At 43.2% G+C, this 17991-nt stretch overlaps 3 protein-coding genes and 1 long non-coding RNA gene across 7 annotated transcripts; 1 reads left to right on the forward strand and 3 right to left on the reverse strand.

Annotated features, from left to right (window-relative positions):
- Positions 1-1024: 1024 nt before the first annotated feature.
- LOC129598270 (uncharacterized) lies at positions 1025-3512 on the reverse strand. Of its 2 annotated transcripts, XM_055496088.1 has the most exons (4): positions 3394-3512; positions 2518-3227; positions 1571-2406; positions 1025-1509 (listed from the first exon to the last, which is right to left on the reverse strand). In XM_055496088.1, exons 2-3 carry the CDS (start codon positions 2833-2835, stop codon positions 1981-1983), a joined length of 744 nt encoding a protein of 247 aa, XP_055352063.1. In that variant the 5' UTR covers positions 2836-3227; positions 3394-3512; the 3' UTR covers positions 1025-1509; positions 1571-1980. The 2 variants fall into 2 exon arrangements, with proteins under 2 accessions (XP_055352063.1, XP_055352062.1); XM_055496087.1 differs by having other exon boundaries at positions 2518-3402.
- A 190-nt stretch (positions 3513-3702) lies between these two features.
- On the reverse strand, positions 3703-6794 carry LOC129598235 (uncharacterized). 2 transcript variants are annotated; one of them, XM_055496057.1, is made up of 3 exons: positions 6269-6794; positions 4853-5840; positions 3703-4773 (listed from the first exon to the last, which is right to left on the reverse strand). In XM_055496057.1, exons 1-3 carry the CDS (start codon positions 6285-6287, stop codon positions 4245-4247), a joined length of 1536 nt encoding a protein of 511 aa, XP_055352032.1. In that variant the 5' UTR covers positions 6288-6794; the 3' UTR covers positions 3703-4244. The 2 variants fall into 2 exon arrangements, with proteins under 2 accessions (XP_055352032.1, XP_055352031.1); XM_055496056.1 differs by having other exon boundaries at positions 6193-6794.
- A 1362-nt stretch (positions 6795-8156) lies between these two features.
- LOC129598263 (octopamine receptor beta-2R-like) lies at positions 8157-10056 on the forward strand. Of its 2 annotated transcripts, XM_055496082.1 has the most exons (3): positions 8157-8276; positions 8491-9190; positions 9544-10056. In XM_055496082.1, the coding sequence occupies exons 1-3, from the start codon at positions 8263-8265 to the stop codon at positions 9814-9816; spliced, it is 987 nt and encodes a 328-aa protein (XP_055352057.1). In that variant the 5' UTR covers positions 8157-8262; the 3' UTR covers positions 9817-10056. The 2 variants fall into 2 exon arrangements, with proteins under 2 accessions (XP_055352057.1, XP_055352056.1); XM_055496081.1 differs by lacking the exon at positions 8157-8276 and having other exon boundaries at positions 8311-9190.
- Positions 10057-12294: 2238 nt separating this feature from the next.
- LOC129598265 (uncharacterized) lies at positions 12295-13072 on the reverse strand. Its single transcript, XR_008691678.1, has 3 exons — positions 12951-13072; positions 12755-12894; positions 12295-12597 (listed from the first exon to the last, which is right to left on the reverse strand). It is a non-coding gene; the product is annotated as an uncharacterized LOC129598265 (long non-coding RNA).
- Positions 13073-17991: the final 4919 nt, after the last annotated feature.

A 17991-nucleotide genomic window follows, 5' to 3' on the forward strand; every position in this document is an offset into this window, starting at 1 on the left:
TTCGCCACTCGAAATGCTACGACCAGTGCTATATTGTTTATTCTGCAGAAAGACGTTACTGCCGTAAAAAATGCGGTCTATTGCATTCTTGACTTTGGAAGGCGCAGGTTTCCGATATATGTAATCGTCAACAAACTTATCGAGAACTTTCTTCCCAAAAAGAATGATTGTCGGGCATTTGTCCAACTATTAAGGTGTAAATCCTTACCTGATATCCAGTTCGGGAATGTTTACAGGACTATAAAGCCAGGCGAACCAATTAGACTTGAACACTGCGCACCCTGGCTCTAGGACCAAATTTAAAAATCTCGACTGGATCGCACCGCTGCAGCAAAACGATTGCCCGTCGCAAATTGTGCTCCGTTAAGCTTCTTCTGCGACGGTTTTACCGGCTTTAAGCGTATCGTCATGTACGTTGTACGTACAAGGTATAACGTCAGGTAACCTGATGCACCTATATTCAATTAGCTGCATCAATGCACGTAGTCCGCGGAAGCTTCACAGCTCAAATCCTAGCAAAATTTTCTAAGAAACGCAAGTATAATTTTTTCTGACTTATTGATCATAACTGAAGCGCAGTAAAATTCTGCTCCCATAAATGTATAGCGCCAACAAAATTTCACAACATGGCGCATTATTATGATCCCACGTTATTGCAAAAAGATGTGGGCAATGTCTTTCATGATTAAAAATTCATCCGAAACAGTTAGAAAGAAACCGCTAAATACAATTACATAATTACCAAAAGTCCAACACATGCACGCTTGCTTCTTTTGCTGACATTACAAGACTGCAAATAAATGGATACAGTAATAAAAATAAAAATGAGCGGCAGCAGCATCCGTACAGTACTGTACCTTCGGCAAGCTGGAGCACCCATTGGCCATTAGGGAATTTTCTTTTAGTGTTGCTGCATCTGGGACTCTCCGAAATCGACGCCGATTGTCGTATACGTTTTTGTTTTAACAATTTCACGGCAGAAACCAGACCGAAATTAAGATCAGAATTTGTCTTGTCAATTACAGGAAGAAATAAACAGGTACATAGTGACAACTGACAACAATTTTACAATCAAACTTGGATACTGAAGGTACTGTAACTTGTTGCAAAGCAAGCTGACAAGGACAGATTTCTCACGAAAACGTTAGAAAGAGCGACATCTTTTGCCGACTAACACACAAGTTTGGATCTGCTGCTGATAACAACACACTGTAGAAAAGGCACAACGAAATAAGAGGAAAGTCAGCGACAGATCAAATTTTAGACCACAGGCACATTTTTGCTATTCGCAGGTTAATCCAATAACACGGAGTGCGGAAGGACAGCATGTCGCAGGCAGAGCAAAGTTAACAACTACTTGGGCACGGCCTTCATCAGTTTAATGAGGAAACACAGCGCCACCCGTGACAGTTTCTCCAGCTTCAGATCCCGCAGACCGTCTACGCACCACTTCTTACGGCGATAATGCAGCGAAGGACGTGGATCCGCCGTCTGCATCACACACAACGTCTACAACACGAGCCTCAATTCAATAAAGCCATTTTTCGTTATGAAATCAGCGCAAACGTACCTTGCAGACCATGGTCGAATAGTTTTCAGCGCGACCCATTAAGAGGTCGTGTGCCTGGAGTGGGCATAACCATTCGGCCAGGCGAGATAATTCCATGTCAGTTGGCTTCGCGAGTCCTGATTCCAAGGCGCTCCACAGCGCGCCGCCCAGATCGCCATTAAACCTTTGTCGGTCGATTCGATTATAGGAGACAGAGCCGCAAGTCAATGAAATGCTTCCCGTACAGGAAACCTGGCATTTCAGAATGCTTTCAGTGAGCTGGATATTCTCACAGGGAAGACTGCGACATGCCCGGATGGTTTTTGTAAATTCTGTACTGCTGGGCTGATGACGCGGGCATTCGGATTTCTGGTGAATGTCACACCTGCACCATTGCAAACAGCACTGCAATCCGACCAAATGGATGCATTTCAACTTAATCCGGGAATGTGCTGCGCTGTCAAGTAGTTAAAAATACCGCACACTTCTAGAATATGCATTCTCCGCGTCCGGTTTTCTTGGTCAACCACAGCAACGTGCTGCGTGGACGAAGAGAGGCACTTGAAGAGAACTGAAACCAAAAAATACTTCGATGAAAGATATCCCTTCCGGTCTGCCTCACTGAATGCCGCTGTGTCGAAAACAACGTTGGCCGTTAAACAGGCTGAACTCAGAATGGCGTCCCACGTTGCACACACAGGGCGCAATCGGGTCTGCGATACAGTGCCCAGGTTGGAGAAAACTTCCGTCCACAATTCCGTCGGCAAGAGAGCCAGTACATTTACAGCGGCAATCTGAACTAACGGCTTTCGCTTAATGGGTCCCAGTAGCGCCTTGTGAAACCTCCTAAGATTTCTCTGTAAAAACAACAGATGTCATCATAAGTTATCATAACAGCATTGATAACTTCGCAATGCGAAGTATTACGTCCACAGTTGATTTCTAAACAGCTTATTAAGTCTACTTACCAGTTCGGATGTCATACGATTGTCGTCGGGCTCAGCTCCAGCATCGGATCGGCGCTGAATGTACACCAAACAGCGATCCACAACGCCCACACACACCGCACGGGCATAATACTGGTGACGGTTGGTCATCCCTGTAAAACGCTGCTGCAGACGTGCTGTTGTCACCGTCCCGGGATGACTTTCCGGCAGCCGTATAGTGCGCTTAACGAACGTCCACTTCTCGACACCGTTCTTCGGTAAATCCACGGCTGATTTACGATACTTGTTCCCGATCTGTATTCGTCCACCATTGGACACTTTCCAGCGGATACGAGTCATGGGAACCACATCCACAAACTCCTGCGGTGTTCCGCGGTGGACAATGGCCAGACAGGCGTAACCGACAAGTTCCGCCGGAAACCACGTCCACGCACCAGATGCACTGTCACGCACCAGGACTTCTTTGGGCCGGCCTGATTGGGCATTTATCCGGGACAAAACGTCGCGGTACTGTTCGTCATCACGAAGGAAAACCCGGTCAAAGGGACGAACACCCCTCGGCGATTGGGGCACAGGAAGTCAATGCAAAGACCTTCGTCCGCCACGTCCACCACATGTCCATAACGCATGAGGCCGTCGTCGCCCAGCACGTCCACGCTGTTCCACGGGGGAATTCTCGGGGCCATTGTCGATGGCTACAAATCCAAGTGGGCTCCTCCAATTAACAGATCCTGCTAATGATGACCAACTTGTGTGTTTACATGTAATGCGAACACTACACGCTATCGTACGACCAACTGTCGCGACACTTCATTAAAACATTCGCCATTCGAAATGCCATACTGATTAATCAGTAAGTGATTGCCGCAAGAAGATACTGTCGATTGCATTACTAACTTTTGCAGGTGCAGGTTTCCGATAATCTAAGAAAAATCAAGCGGGAGTCTTCCTTGAGAGGGGAGTGTGCGTCTGGAACTGGCAAACTTTAAACGTGTAAACCCTTAGCTAATATCCAGTTCGGAATAGTTTACAGAACAGTCAAGACTGCAAAGTCATGTAGACACAACGCTGCACACCATAAGAGTTCGTACTGAATTTTAAAATCACCAGTGGATCGCAGCCGCTGTAGCAAAATTATTGGCCGCCGCAAATTGTGTTACGTTAATCCTCTTTTGTGTCGGCTCTACCGGCTTTAAGAGCACTTTGACATGTACGTACAACGTTGATTCAATTTATCGTTACTGCAGCAGTATAGCCCTCGGAAGCTTCACAGCTCAAATGCCAGCAAAAGTTTCTAAGAAATGCAGGTGTTTTCTAACTATGGGAATTTTCGGTTGCGCTTAAATAAATCGTTTCGCAATCTTAAACCTCTTTCAGCTTCGCGGTTACACATTTCTGCACTAATACAAGAAGTCATGCACGAATCCAGTCCTAACGAATATGAATCTGAACAACGAACCGTCGATGTTTGAGTTAGGCCAAGCAACACACAATAATAAAACCAATCATAACAGTAACAAGAGCAATGATACAAGATTTGTGTAATGGGTGCTATCCCCGATCAGATAGCATAGAGGAAGTGTTTCTGTTATAAAAGTAGTTTTGTTCTGGTAGTTAGTTTGTACTCGTATTATGATACTTATTAAAAGTTATTATGCAGCAAAAAAAAATCTGCCTTCGCCGTAGGATGGAGTTTTGATGCTACAGAAATACAGCACAGCAGTAGAGTCGTATTTAATCCTGACCCGTTACCGATCTACTGGTGTCGCAGTTAGTACACCAGAAGAACCATTAGCCAAACGCTGCAACAGTTCCTGATCTTTCGGCGACAAGGAGACGATTGCCCAAGCTTCGCCTCGTCTGGTATCGTAAACTTCTACTGTAGATGCGTGCTCTTTTGCAGAATTCCTGCCGCCACAGACATATATTTGTTTATTAATAACGCATGCTGAATGGTCATATCGCGGCTGTCGCAGGGCCGGTATATCTTGCCAGGTAGCCGTGTCGAGGTTCAAACGCATACCGGCAGATGTTGCGGTAGATGTACCGGTAGGTGAAGCGGTAGATTTGCAGGAGTTTTGTCCACCGACGATGTACACGTGCCCGTCCACCACAGCCATAGCGAACCATATTCGTTTTCCTGGTATGTCTGGCAACGGCTTCCATTCTCCGGTTACGGTATCATAACATTCCAGGCACGTCGACTGCTTTTTGAAATTGGCAGTATAAAAGATTTTGTTTCCGTACTTGGCCACGGCTCCTCTATGGCTTCCAAACCTGTAGTGAGATTTGCTAGTACCGTATGGAAATATGAAACGTATTTGTACGCTTTCGCACAATTAATATGATAACGTACCGGTTTTGAGCAGCAGGGTTAATTTCTAGTGGCTTTTTGCTGCCAGTTACGATGTCAGCTTCCATGAAATACCGAGCGCCATCCCAGTAGTATAAAAATTTGTTCACCACAACAGGACATTCGAACGACGATCGCAACTCAAAAGACGTTTCTAATTCGCGTACCGTTTTGTCTCCCACATTCCAGAAGTGCAGCTTACGGCACACAGTATAAAACATTACTTCCCTGCCCGTTGCCGCTATGGTAGGACTACTTAATGGCTGCAAAGGCGTGATATGACATTCCCGATGAGCACGTACAGTATTGGTTAACGGATCGAATATCACTATCTTCGGGATTTCGTGGACTTCGTAGCGGACAAACGCAATTAATTTATAATACTGCAACTCGTTTAGAAGGCACTCTGCACAGATTCGCCTCTTCACGTCAAGACGCAGGCACTGACGAATGTAATGCGCCAAAACTTTTGGTATACCACCATTGACAAACGGAGCATAACGTTCAATTATCATTTTACCGAATTGATAGCCCGAAACATCTTTCCCAATAACGACCGTCTGTCCCTCACTTATCAGTTGCTTTTCATGGATTCCCTGAACGCATTCCACCAATTCTAAAATAATGCATCCCAGACTCCAGACATCGGTCTTTCGTCCTGGTGCTTCGGTCAACAATTTTGCAAATTTTTTCAGCATGTCCGGTGACATGTAGCGGGTTGTACCGCGTAACTGCGAGATGTCGCCAGAACATGTGGCGCTTTCTTGCATTTGCACTAAATCGTCCAGATCACCGATTAAAAGCCATTCACTATTTTCTGATGAGCCTTTGACTAAAATATTTCCCGGTTTCTGGTCGCCATGAATTATGCCGTAATAGTGAAGAAAAGCTAATCCTCGGGTTATATCCTTGGCGTAGCGAATAACTTTTCCATAGTTATCTGTAAGAGCTCCATTTTCTGTGGCTTTCTTCAAGACAGAAGCAAGATCACCTGCAATGGACGAGGTGATTTAATTGACCTTCGTTAAAATGAATATCGTCGTTCGATGTACAAGCCGGTCCGGAGTTAGAGCACGTAAAGATACAGCTAAGCTAACGCGTAATAAGCGCGATGGCCACTACACCACGTTTGCCATAATGCCACCTTCCGTCAGGAAATTATGATTGTATTCATTAAAATATATGACGTGCATCACGCCAGCTTCCAGCGATTCGCATGTTACGTGTAAAAACAGAGTGGCGTGGCGTAGTATGTTGTATGGCGTAACCCATGAAATTACATTTTTCGCTGTTCTCTATCATTTTCTATGGCTGGACCGGCTTGTACAACAAGTTTTGCTTACTGCTTACTGTCTCCGCAACCAGAAAGCACTTCCAAAATTGAAACAAGCATTCAAAAGTCATTAATCTTTGGCTCACCACCATAGCAGTTCATCATCAGTTCGACTATTGCCCCACCGGAAGCGGTGGTAATGCGGACACTGTGATAAGGTACAAGATTCTGATGATCCAGCCCAATAAGCCTTTTCAGCCTTCGTATAACTTTACCCAGCTCTCCTCATCGGCAAACGCGTCAGACTGCACACTAAAGTGAATTACTTTGACCGCCACCTCATCAGGACCTGTGTAATTATTCCGTTGTGTTATTTTCGCCTTATAGACATTGCCAAATGATCCGCTCCCGATGAAGTCCGTATGTGTGTACAGATACTGGCAGTCGCTTCCAATTGTAACAACTGTACCGGACTCTCGCGCCACTCCGTTACCCATTCCAAAAGATAAAAATAACGTCGGTTTCTAAGAGACTAATGCCTCCAAAAGGACGCCTAGAACTCTTGCCCATTATGCCGCTGATTACTCAGCAGTCAGCACTGGTCTAACTTTTGCCAATACGGCCGTTTTTTAGCGGTTTGCATACGAGTACAACTTACAGCAGCAGCAACGCTGCTCCCCTTCGATAAGAGTTTTGTTTGAAGCGGGTTTGCATAATTATATTGCTATAACTGCGAGCTCGCCGAGATAAGAAAGCCTGTTAATTTTACATCGTTGCTTTTCATGGATTCGTATCAATACAATTATCTTATCGAACAACGATACTTCCAGTTTATTGCTCATTAAGCACCAACCCAGATGAAATTAATGACATTTTCTCCATTGACCTATGTGGAAATATGATTACCTGTCCAGAACGATCGTTCGTTAAGGGAAGTGGCCCGGTACATGGTACCAAATTCGTGTACATCCACGAAATCTTTCACTTTCGCGCACTCCCAAACCCTTTTTTCTCTTGTTTTATGACATTATGTAGTCAAATGATTGGTATACATAGGCCTGAAAACCGTTTGCGCGCGCAACATCCGGTTCGGGAGTTATGGCTATAAGAAAATTCCCAAAAGTTTAAATGCTTTCAGGTGTACCAAAAGTCTCATTATGGACCGATCTCCTTCAAATTTTGCATGTAAATGCACATGGCCATGAAGATCGTTTTTACACCTATCCAGACTTCCACGATTTTTTTCAAATTTTAAAATGAATTTTAAAATTTTTGAAATTCATTTTGAAATTTGAAAAACATGCTAGAACAGTGGATCGCTGTAAAAACGTTCTTCGTGGTTATGTGCATTTACGTGCAAAATCTGAAAGAGATCGGTCCATAATGAGACTTTTGGTACACCTGAATGCATTAAAACTTTTTGGAATTTTCTAACAGCCATAACTCGCGAACCGGATGTTGCGCGTGCAAACGGTTTTCAGGCCTGTGTATACAAATCATTTGACTACAGATTGTCATAAAACAAGAGAAAAAAGGGTTTGGGAGTGCGCGAAAGTGAAAGATTTCGTGGATGTGCACGAATTTGGTACCATGTACCGGGCCACTTCCCTTAAGTTAGCGTATGAGCAATAAAATAACCTAATTCAAGCTGTAAAAGTGCACATTAATGTTACCACGGCACTCCTACCGCATGATCATAACCATGTTGATTGTGACTGTTTTGGAAATTTCTGACGACGATCTACGATACTCGTCATCAGAATCAGTCTGAGATTAACGAACTAAAAAATCCACGAAAATGGTCAGCGAGTTTATATCCAGGATTAAATGGAACGTTTCAGTTGACACAGATTCAAAATCAGGGTTTCTATGCCCAACAGTACGTAATTCCGGGAACAGTAAGTGTTGACTGCCATTTGATTGCCCATCAACGCACCGGTGTCTGCTCTACCTGCGTATACGCATACAATACGATGTCCATCCAGCGGTGTTGTGCATTTTACAGGCGCATTAACCGCTAACGATTTACAAGCACATTCTATTACGGTGCATAACAAATGACGTTTCAGTCGACACTTACGGCTCCAATACCAGCTGCCAGTTCGTTCCGCACTTATGCAAGTGATCCCCGCTGGGAGAGATGTGCCTGCTAATGTGAGCAATCAAAATACGGATGTACACTTGTACAGTAACTTATGGGTGTAGCGATATCCCAGTGTATTTTGTGAAGTTGACTTTCCTGCTTATTCGTTAGCCGGCAAACATCATCCGTGACGTTTATAACCATGTTTACCAACGTCTCTGCTGTCTATTTTAATGAAAGCGAAGAAATAATTAACGGAACGTTCAATAATAAACTGTCTTACAGAGGATGGACATTTTCAGCGATCATGCGCACAACCATGTGCATCGTGCAGATTATCCTCAATCTCGCCATGTCCACCATGATATTCTCCCGGAAAAGCCTTCGCACGTCCTTTACAGTATACGTCGTCTTCCTTCTGTCCTCCAACTTGCTGGTAGCGATTATGCAATATCCTCTGGAAATTCAGCGAATTCTCTACAGGAAATGGTCCCTGTCAGAAGCGTCGTGCACGTTATACCTGTACAATATTTGGGTGCTGTTAGCCTTACCGATCCACTCTCATTTACTGCTGACGATTAATCGGCTGTGGGCGTTGACCTTTCCGCTATCTTACAAAAACCATCATTCGAAACGTGTGGCTGGGATTCTCTGTGGAGTAACGCTGCTGTATATTCACGTGTTTTTTCTCCCGTTGGTTATTATTGATCGAGGATTCTACCGGGCGTCGAGCCGAACGTACGGATGTACCACAAATTACGCCATGCCGATGGTAAATAAGTACGCCATCGCGGTGCAGATGGTCGGATGCAATATTCCGTTGTTATTTATCGTTGTTGTGTTCCCGTATTTGGCTGTCATGGAGCGGCAGAGGAAGAGAACTGTCGGGCTGGCGCAAACAGCCACTCCATACAACTTGGGAATTATGGGGTTTTTTGCTAATGCCATAGCTCAGCCCAATCACAGTCATAGTTCTCCCAATAAGGTAAAATTACAGCGCTCTTGTCGATTAAGTTCTTTTATGTACTTCGACGTTTATCGCATTCCAGGCACTTTAACCACAGGAATTCGCGTACCGGACGTTGGAGACACAGTTTCTCTCCTTTGTTCCACATTAGAGAACTCGATCATTTTTCATTAATATCATGTACAAGCACATGTAGAAGAAACACTAATTATCCCGTAATGAATTTTTGAAAAATGCCTGCCACGCGGAGCAAGCGCAGAATATCGTATCTGGTGCCCGGTACGCGAATCCATCTTCTCAAAATGCCTGGAATGCAAAAAAACGTCAAAGTACTTTATATCAGCACTCTACAAGCTGGGATGCAATTGCAGGCGCGCGCCGCAACCGTACGCCGGAATAACCGCTTATCAAATCGACCTTTTGCGCTGCTGACGCTGCTAACCATTAGCATCACCATCTGCTGGACGCCGATCTTCACGTACTGGACGACTGTCCTCTTCGTTCCCCTGGGATCGGATTACAGTGGATTCCGCAATTTTGCCAGTGCCCTAGTGACACTGCAGCCGGCACTGGACCCGATCTTGTTTGGACTAAGTCTACGCAACGTCCGCAAGGTCTTCGTACAACAGATTACATGTCGATGAAATCCAGGAATTTATAATTTAGGCTAAGGCTCAATAAAGTCACCAAATGCACAATGCGGCCGAATAATCCTCTGGTGTGTAAGGCTTTTTTTTATGTGTTTTAGCTTTTATCTGTCGGTTGCCTTAAGAGTAAGGTTAGACAGCTTGTACAGATACCGACGTACCGTCATTTTACTAAACGAATAATTGCTAATTTCTTGTTTCGTCAAAACAACACCACAATTTTTAATGAAGATCCATCTCGCTGATCAGTGATTTCTTTCATCAAACACACTAAATAGTAAATATAACATACCTTACATATATGAGTTCATGCACATACTGACACACACACGGGACGCACCCAGCGAACACAAAACAGGCACACTAAAGAGTAAACATACCACAATACCACATATAATAATAAATATTTCCTGTCCTGTCATATTCTTCTAGGGGCTCTATCCAGCTTGCGGCCTTCGATATTAATTTAGACCGGCCCAAGCGAGCCTTATAATCCAAATCCGTTGCAATGACACCAGGCAGGATGTAGTCCTCTACAGTTTTGATCTGCTCGTGGAACGCCTTCAAGGAAGCACATCCACCACGCACTGCATGCAATGGTGCAAGGTGTTTCTAGCACAACGAGCCCTGGTTTTTCAAGCTCAAATGTGAAGCGTTATTATCTTCGTGATGCCGCATCGCAGTACTTAACGTAGTCAGTAAGGAAAGTAACCAACACCTTCAAAGCTATAATTTGATCGTTTTAAGAGAGAATCATTAGGTTTCCCGCTGCTTAAGAGGCTGCCTAATCGTAGCATTACCTCGTTTGACACGAGCGATGTCTTGAGTGTCTCGAAAAAGGTCACCATCGGCAGCCATCCCGTCGTTGATGAGGATGAGTTGCAACAGAACAATGCTGATGGATATAATGTAAGCCTTACGAACGTTCATCATAGGTACTCTTGCAGGATGCAGAAAACTTTGGGCTTAACAGAATCGTGTAATGCGGATGCTGCCTAATTCTTGTATCTCAGATTTTCAGTTGCTGCTTAAAGTGGGCACTTGACGGAAGATCACAGCTGCAGAAATGTGTATTAGTGGTGTTCAAATTTTTGTGGTTTGCTAACCAACTACGCTAGTTGTTATATTATACGATATTGTGTTTGCAGTTAGGCGCTGTTTTATGTTGACATTTTTGGCAGGCACGGCTGTTACTGTCATGCGGACATGCCATTTGCGTTGCAACTGCTGACCTTTGGTTTCCCGTTCGGGGTAGTTGGCAGCTGGTTTCACGGAACGATGAGCCGGAATCATCATTTCCTGTTCACCAACCGCAATTATATTTTTAGTTTTCAAGGAAGCGAGCAACAAAGACCAACCACAAAAACTGAAATTATAAGCTGTATACCAGATACAAGCTTTCAAAAACTCTCGGAAAAGATTAACGATTACGGGCAAATTGACAAGCTTCGTAAGTTTTGAGTTCTTGCGTCATAGATTCAGAGAAATGCGGTTTATCTGAATGCGCAGTGATATGGCCGTGAAGAAGAAGCGTATGTGCGAGTATATTGGCTTTAAGTTAGCTGAACGGGAATGGTGTTACGCTTTTTCTATACAAACAGGCAAACATACTAGAAATCGTCCCTAGGTGTAAAAAAACGATAACCGCGTCGCAGCCTCATTAAGCAGTCGAAACCGCAGCAGTCAAAAGAAATTTCAGCACGACTTTCATTTTATTTCTATGGATTTTGGATGCATCCGGTACAAAATGGCCTTTCTGCTGAGCATTTTGTCAAGGAAAGCTGCCAATCGGCACGAGGAAATGAACCTGTTACACTTCGAAACGTTTTTTTGGATGTATATGATTTCTGCAGCTGAATCAGATTTTGAACACCACAGATATATCTGTGTACTATAAGTAAGCTGTACACTGACTGAAAAACCGTTACCGTGAGCAATATTCGACTGCTTAGAAAGGATTTAAAAGCAACAGAGCTGTATTTTTCAGTTTTAAGGATGATTTAAAATGACAAGTACAGTAGTTTACTTAAACGAGAAGTCGCGCACAAAAAACTCAAGTTGTTATCTGATCCTCTTGAAACTTTGCTGTGACATATAAGACGTAATATAAAATCGATTCCTAACCAAAACCATACCAACATTTTCCCGAAATTCTTAAGTTCGTTTCAAAATTAATAAAAACTGTGTAGCCTGAGGTTGGTTCAGATGCGGGATTAATCGCATTTTTTTCATATACAGCCGTCGAATCTTGTTTCTTTCTTTTTTTTCCATTGCCAAGTTTGTGCGCGAACCAAACGTTATACTGTGTTTACAGATACGTACATGTACGTAGGTGTGCGACATGTTACTGCGAGCTTAGTTTCGCATTAGTTGCAGTAAATCAGTGTGTACTTTAAGCATGCCTACTTTGCGAGTGTCCAGTTATCAAAATTCCCTAAAGTGACGTATTTAATATTGCAGTTCGGTGACCACAAGTTTTTAAGGGCCCTTTGAATTTTAATCATCATAATCGTCACGCTATTCTCGACACACCAGTGAAACGACAATTTAAAAATGCATCTGATTTATGTATTATTGTAGTAATAACGGTTATCTACGAGTACTCTTGTTCGTTCATCCCACTCTCTGCCGTGAACGTTTCGGTTGGTCCAAATTCGCCTCAGAAAGCAAATCCATTGCACTGGCACCCGCCAGGTTGCGCTCCACAGTTAGCACAGCGGGGAAAACTCCCGGCGCAGCACGTCCACCACGCAGTGCACGCGATGGTGCAGGGTATATCTAACAACAAACCCGGAGTTTTGAATGTAATGTCGATAATATGATGTCGCATCTAAGACGTCTAAGCCCGAAACAAATTTAACAGTCTATTTAAGCTATAATAAGTTTGTTCTAAGTCGAAAGTAATAACTTTCTCAGTTGTTTGATCGCGACTTACCAATTCCCCGTTTGGCGCGAGCGACATTTTGAGTCTCCCCAAAAAGGTCACTGTCGACAACCATTGCGTCAGTTGGCAGCATCAGTTGCAGCAGAACGATGCTGACGCAGATAATGAAACTCTTGCGAATGGCCATTATTCTGCAAGATGCGGAAAATGTAGCGTCGCTTAGTGCAGTGCAGCCTGATTTACGCACCTCAGTTGTGGTTCAAAGTGGGCTCTTGATAGAAGGTGACAGCAACAAATATTTCGATTACTGGTTGTCCAAACTTTTGCAGCTTACTACAGAACTGCTTTTTTATATGCTTTTGGTTGAAGTTATGCGCGGTTTTATACCCGCAATTTTGGCTCGCACTGTTGTTTAGTGTCATGTTTACACGCCATTCGTGTTGCAACTGCTGCCCTTTAGCTTTCCGTTCCAGGCAGTCTGCAGGACTTTTCATGGAACAATGACCGGAATTACCATGTTCCGTCTTCCACTCGCGATACGATTTTCGGTTTTTGAGAAAGCCATACAAGAGCCAGTAACTGATAGTCTAAACTTTAACAGATACCAAGTCATACGTCTACAAATGCAGAAACATTGCGTGGCTATGCACCAGTAAACAGCCGACACCGGACACCGCAGTCACCAGTAGAGCTTTGCTGCATCAGCAGCAGCACCACCGCTGTGCTAATTATTATTTCAACTGATATCAGATACAAACTCTGTACTTCCGATATAAAACGGTTTCCTGCCAAGAACTTCGCCCATCCGGGACGATAGGTATCACATGTACAAGAAACCGACTTTGCGATGTGGCTATTTGGAAACGTTTTAGCTTAGCTTAGTAGTTAAGGGCCAATGTTAATAACACCTTTTAGAATTTCACTCAACAGGCAGCCATGTAAACAGAATTTAAAGTGAGTTTTAACTTTTTCTCATATGTTCTATACAATTTTTTTTGCTCAGAATTGAATTGCAGCCTGTACATAGTGTCATCTAACCATTTTTGCATTTTGCGAATAAATCAAGCTTGAAGCGGTTCTTTAGTTTAGGTATGCGGGTATTGAACTGATTGATAAAAGCCACCTAGCAGTCGCTGCAAGCGCTGGTACATTACTTGATAACTAAAATTTAAACAATTAAGAAAACAACTTAAGAAATAACATATCATACATTGTAGCGGTGTTGGTTTTGTACACTACGCGAATGTTACACCCTTACCTGTTAACAGTTCTGTAAGGGTGTAACCGAAGACCGTCTTCTTTCGGATTTAATCGTAAGGATAACGGGTAGCATACTCAAAGTAGCCGTAGCCTTTATTTTTAACCACAGCCAGGCTAGGTAATTGTAATTAGTCATAATAACGTGTTCATTATTTTTGAAAACGCGTTAATATACAGTAAGTGTACGATTTCTTTATCCTGATGAACATCCCAGCGGAAAAGCCACTTGCTCAATCAGGCATTTTCAAACGCCGCCAAAAAAGTGTGACCATGCATTAAAGGATTAGCTATTTCTTTAATGTCTTTAATGTAAAATTTTCGTTGTTTGAAGGATGGTCAACCTGCGCGAATATTGACTGTAGCAGCTTTTCCCGAAGAAACCCCTGGGGTAGTACGTAAACCGTTATCCAGATTCACGAATGACTGCTTTTGACGTAGCATAATTTGTATTTTAACTTTTATTCTTTTTTGCTATTTTATTATTCTATTCTTTTACTCTGTTTTGCAACAATACCCAAAAGTTGCCAATTGACGAAACAGAGAGACGTGCTTAAACAAAAGATTCATAAAAGTGGAAACAAGTGGCCGTTAGATGCGAAATATGTGCAAAACTTGCAACCATACCACGTTACAGTATCCGGTGTATTTGCGATATGATCAACTGCATTTAGCGTCGGAAAAACGCAGCTTACACCCTTACCTGCTACCAACAGCGCTATACGGTATGAATCCGTACGATACAGTATGTAGTGAAATTTAGTTTAATCTATGCGGTATGGACATAATAGTAAACCATGGACATATTAAAATAATCCTCTCCAATAACTACAGTACCTACTGAAAAAAAGCAAGCTGGCACTGAACAGATGAACAGAGATTAACGGTGGTTTTAGTTTCCTTATTGGGAGTGACGGTTCGATATTTGAAGGACGTGGATGGACCATCCGACCGGCCTATGAAATACGCTACAACGGGAAAGGTTTTGGAACGGCATTTATTGGGAGATACTCCTCCAAAGGTCAGTAGCTGATTATCACCGCTTTGAATCCGTTTGCAAATCGGTGCCTCTTGCTGCTAATTTGTGATCCAGTGTCACAAATTAATCAGCGCACCGATCTCCTACGCTTTCGAATTTCTTCAACTAGTAACTACGCTCACTACAGGATGATCTGATAAAAGTTTGGTTTATCTTGTTTTATCTCAACTCTCAAGTCAATTTCAAAGCAGATCAGAATAGTGCAGCTTGGATGGAAAAAGCGTCGATTTCAGGGCTCTGCATCTGTTTCCGAGCTTTTGCTAGCGTATATCGTTTTCTTTTTGAGATCAGAGCGGGTAGCTACCGTATATCATATATGATTGGATAAGAGAAAAAGGACCAGTTATCAGAAATGCATAAAATTTAACTTTAATTTGAAGATCACGAGCTTTTAGAAAATTTGTAAAACGTGGGTAGGTAACCGAAGTAAAATCAAACCGTAAAAAGTGACCGGTTTGCGAACGAAGTACTTACCAGATTGTGTAGGGTGCTGCAGTTAAAACTGATTTGACATTTCAGACAACGCTTCCACGCCCTTCACTCACCGCGCTGCTGTGAGCGACCACGACCTGTTAAAATGTGCTCAAGAAAAGGGATATGTGAAAGCAGTGCCTTTCAACCAGACCGCTGAATTCACGCGTATTGATCCTGTGATTAAAAACTACATCGAAAATCCCCAAACCGTCCGCGGTAAATTCGTTATTCCGTCTGGATTCCCATACAGTGTTGTGTACAATGTATTTCAGATCTCACTATGCATTACAGATATCACTATAGCACCAGCTGACAGCAGCACGGCAGCTCTCATTACTGGGCGTTCGTTACGATCCGTCGCCGAGCCGCTGGAGGCACAACCTACCTTATCTACCGCGGCACTTACGGGATTAGCGACCGGAGTTACTGGTTTCATTCTCCTGGTTGCCATAGCCCTTTACCGCTTCCGCAAAAAATTACTAAGTTCTGTAAGCAGCCAAAACTCATCTGTGCTAAGGGAACGAACTCATCTGTACTCGGTACATGGTATCAAATCCATTAACAAGCATAGGAACTTTTACTTTCGCGTACTCCCAACACTTTTTGCATTATTTTACGACTTCCTGTAGTCAAAAAAATTGCGTCCATCAGCATCTGGTTGGGGAGCTCTGCGTGAAACGAGATTCCAAAAATCGTAAATGCAAAAATCTCAGGACTGACCGATTTTCTTCGGATTTTTTATCAATATGCTTTTTATTAACCACATTTATAGCATTTTTTCTAACTGCAAACGAATTTTAAGATCTAAATGAAATGGTGAAAAATGCTGAATCCCTCGTTCGATGTAAGAATGACTTTCATATTCATATTTTTTTATGTGCAAGATTTGGCGCAGATCGAGTTTATGGTGAGACTTTTGGTACACTTGTCAGCTTTTAGCCTTTTACAATTTTTGAAATCAAGTTACACGCAGAGCTCCCCACTCCTCAGTCGGATGTGACGCGCAAAAGCGCTTTCGATATCAAATGTATACAGATTATATAATTACAGAAAGCCATAAAGTAATGCAGAAAAATATTTAGGTGTACTTGTTCGTGTACACGTACACCTAAAATACGTGTACATGTTCGCGAAAGTTCTCGCACATGTACAAGTACGAGTGCAATGCTATGTTATTGTGCAGCAGTGGCGTTTTAAGCAATTTTATTGCTGATTTTACTGGCATTGCACCATTTGTGGACCTTCCGGTTGTCGAGCGACAACGTAACAGAAGCACGCGTGCGGTGGCCCATGCCACAGGCTGTTTTAACGTAAATCTTTGAAAATTCATAACTTTGTTCATTCCTCCATTAAATTTTTATGCATAGTCTTGAAAAATGCAGAATAATACAGTATCAGGCAAAAGAAATGCTTTTTAATTTTTCTTTCAGGATTGTGCGCTGTTAGCCTGCGCGGCTAGCATAGCCGCCTATGGAGGATTTCCCATAGGCGGCTATGTTAACCGCAGAGGCTCATACTGCATTACCCTAAAGAAGAAACAGAAAACATTTATTTTGCCTAATACTGTGTATTATTCTGCATTTTTTAAGACTATACATAAAAATTTAGTGCAGGAGTGAACAAAGTTATGAATTTTCAAAGATTTACGTTAAAACAGCCTGTGGCATGGGCCACCGCACGCGTGCTTCTGTTACGTTGTCGCTCGACAACCGGAGGGTCCACAAATGGTGCAATGCCAGTAAAATCAGCAATAAAATTGCTTAAAACGCCACTGCTGCACAATAACATAGCATTGCACTCCTTGTACACGTATTTCAGTAAGGTACGTGTACCAGGTCACTTCCTTAAAGTTAACTGTCTGTATTCTGTACGGATTGATTCGCGCCAGGTGTTATAACAGAAATGTTACAGAATCCCGATGATCACCGGAATGACATGCAGAGGCTCATTCAGCTGCGACAATGTCGTATTACGAACGGCAGCCCTGGACGGTGGACATGGGTAAGAATGTCGATCTATGTATGGATGCGTGTACGAATTAGTGCATTTCGTGACGTTTTTCCGTGTTAAAGCTACTAAAGCTGAAGACCCGATTCCGATCGAAGGACACAGCGGAATAGTCGTGAGAGGCTTGCTGATCTCCCGGAAACGCTGGAAGCTCTTAGACAGAACACCGTCTCAGCGCCTACCGGTCGCGGTCAAAATGCTGCGGGAAGTACATCCCGACAATCGCAGCATCGCGGGGTTTTTGACGGAAATGAGCATCCTTATGAAGGTCGGCCGGCATGTCAATATTGTCAACCTGGAAGGCGTAGTTCACCGAGGTACTAATGCCCGACTTCCTTTTGCACACCTCTTTCGCTTCGCTCGGTGTACAGTAATGTTAGTGTATGATGGCTAAAGGTCATGCTTAGCAGGTGGGTTGAAAATTGTTATGGAATACTGTGAGGTCGGCGCTCTGGACGACTTTCTCAGAAATCTAAAAGGCGAGACGAGTGGGGACTGGGGAGTCTGGCGA

The sequence above is a fragment of the Paramacrobiotus metropolitanus genome, unplaced genomic scaffold (assembly GCF_019649055.1).
Source record: "Paramacrobiotus metropolitanus isolate TYO unplaced genomic scaffold, Prichtersi_v1.0 Parri_scaffold0000118, whole genome shotgun sequence".
Classification (NCBI taxonomy): Eukaryota; Metazoa; Tardigrada; class Eutardigrada; order Parachela; family Macrobiotidae; genus Paramacrobiotus; species Paramacrobiotus metropolitanus.

Bases quoted from the DNA above. Each gene is read 5' to 3' on its own strand.
- LOC129598270 (XM_055496088.1), bottom strand. From the start codon at position 2,835: ATGACTCGTATCCGCTGGAAAGTGTCCAATGGTGGACGAATACAGATC. The intron at 2,407-2,517 runs GTAAGTAGACTT...TTGTTTTTACAG, and splicing joins ATCGTATGACATCCGAACTG to AGAAATCTTAGGAGGTTTCA.
- LOC129598263 (XM_055496081.1), top strand. From the start codon at position 8,408: ATGTTTACCAACGTCTCTGCTGTCTATTTTAATGAAAGCGAAGAAATA. The intron at 9,191-9,543 runs GTAAAATTACAG...ATGCAATTGCAG, and splicing joins GTCATAGTTCTCCCAATAAG to GCGCGCGCCGCAACCGTACG.
- LOC129598235 (XM_055496056.1), bottom strand. From the start codon at position 6,274: ATGGTGGTGAGCCAAAGATTAATGACTTTTGAATGCTTGTTTCAATTT. The intron at 5,841-6,192 runs GTAAGCAAAACT...CGTCCATTGCAG, and splicing joins GGTTGCGGAGACAGTAAGCA to GTGATCTTGCTTCTGTCTTG. The intron at 4,774-4,852 runs GTACGTTATCAT...ATCTCACTACAG, and splicing joins AACCCTGCTGCTCAAAACCG to GTTTGGAAGCCATAGAGGAG.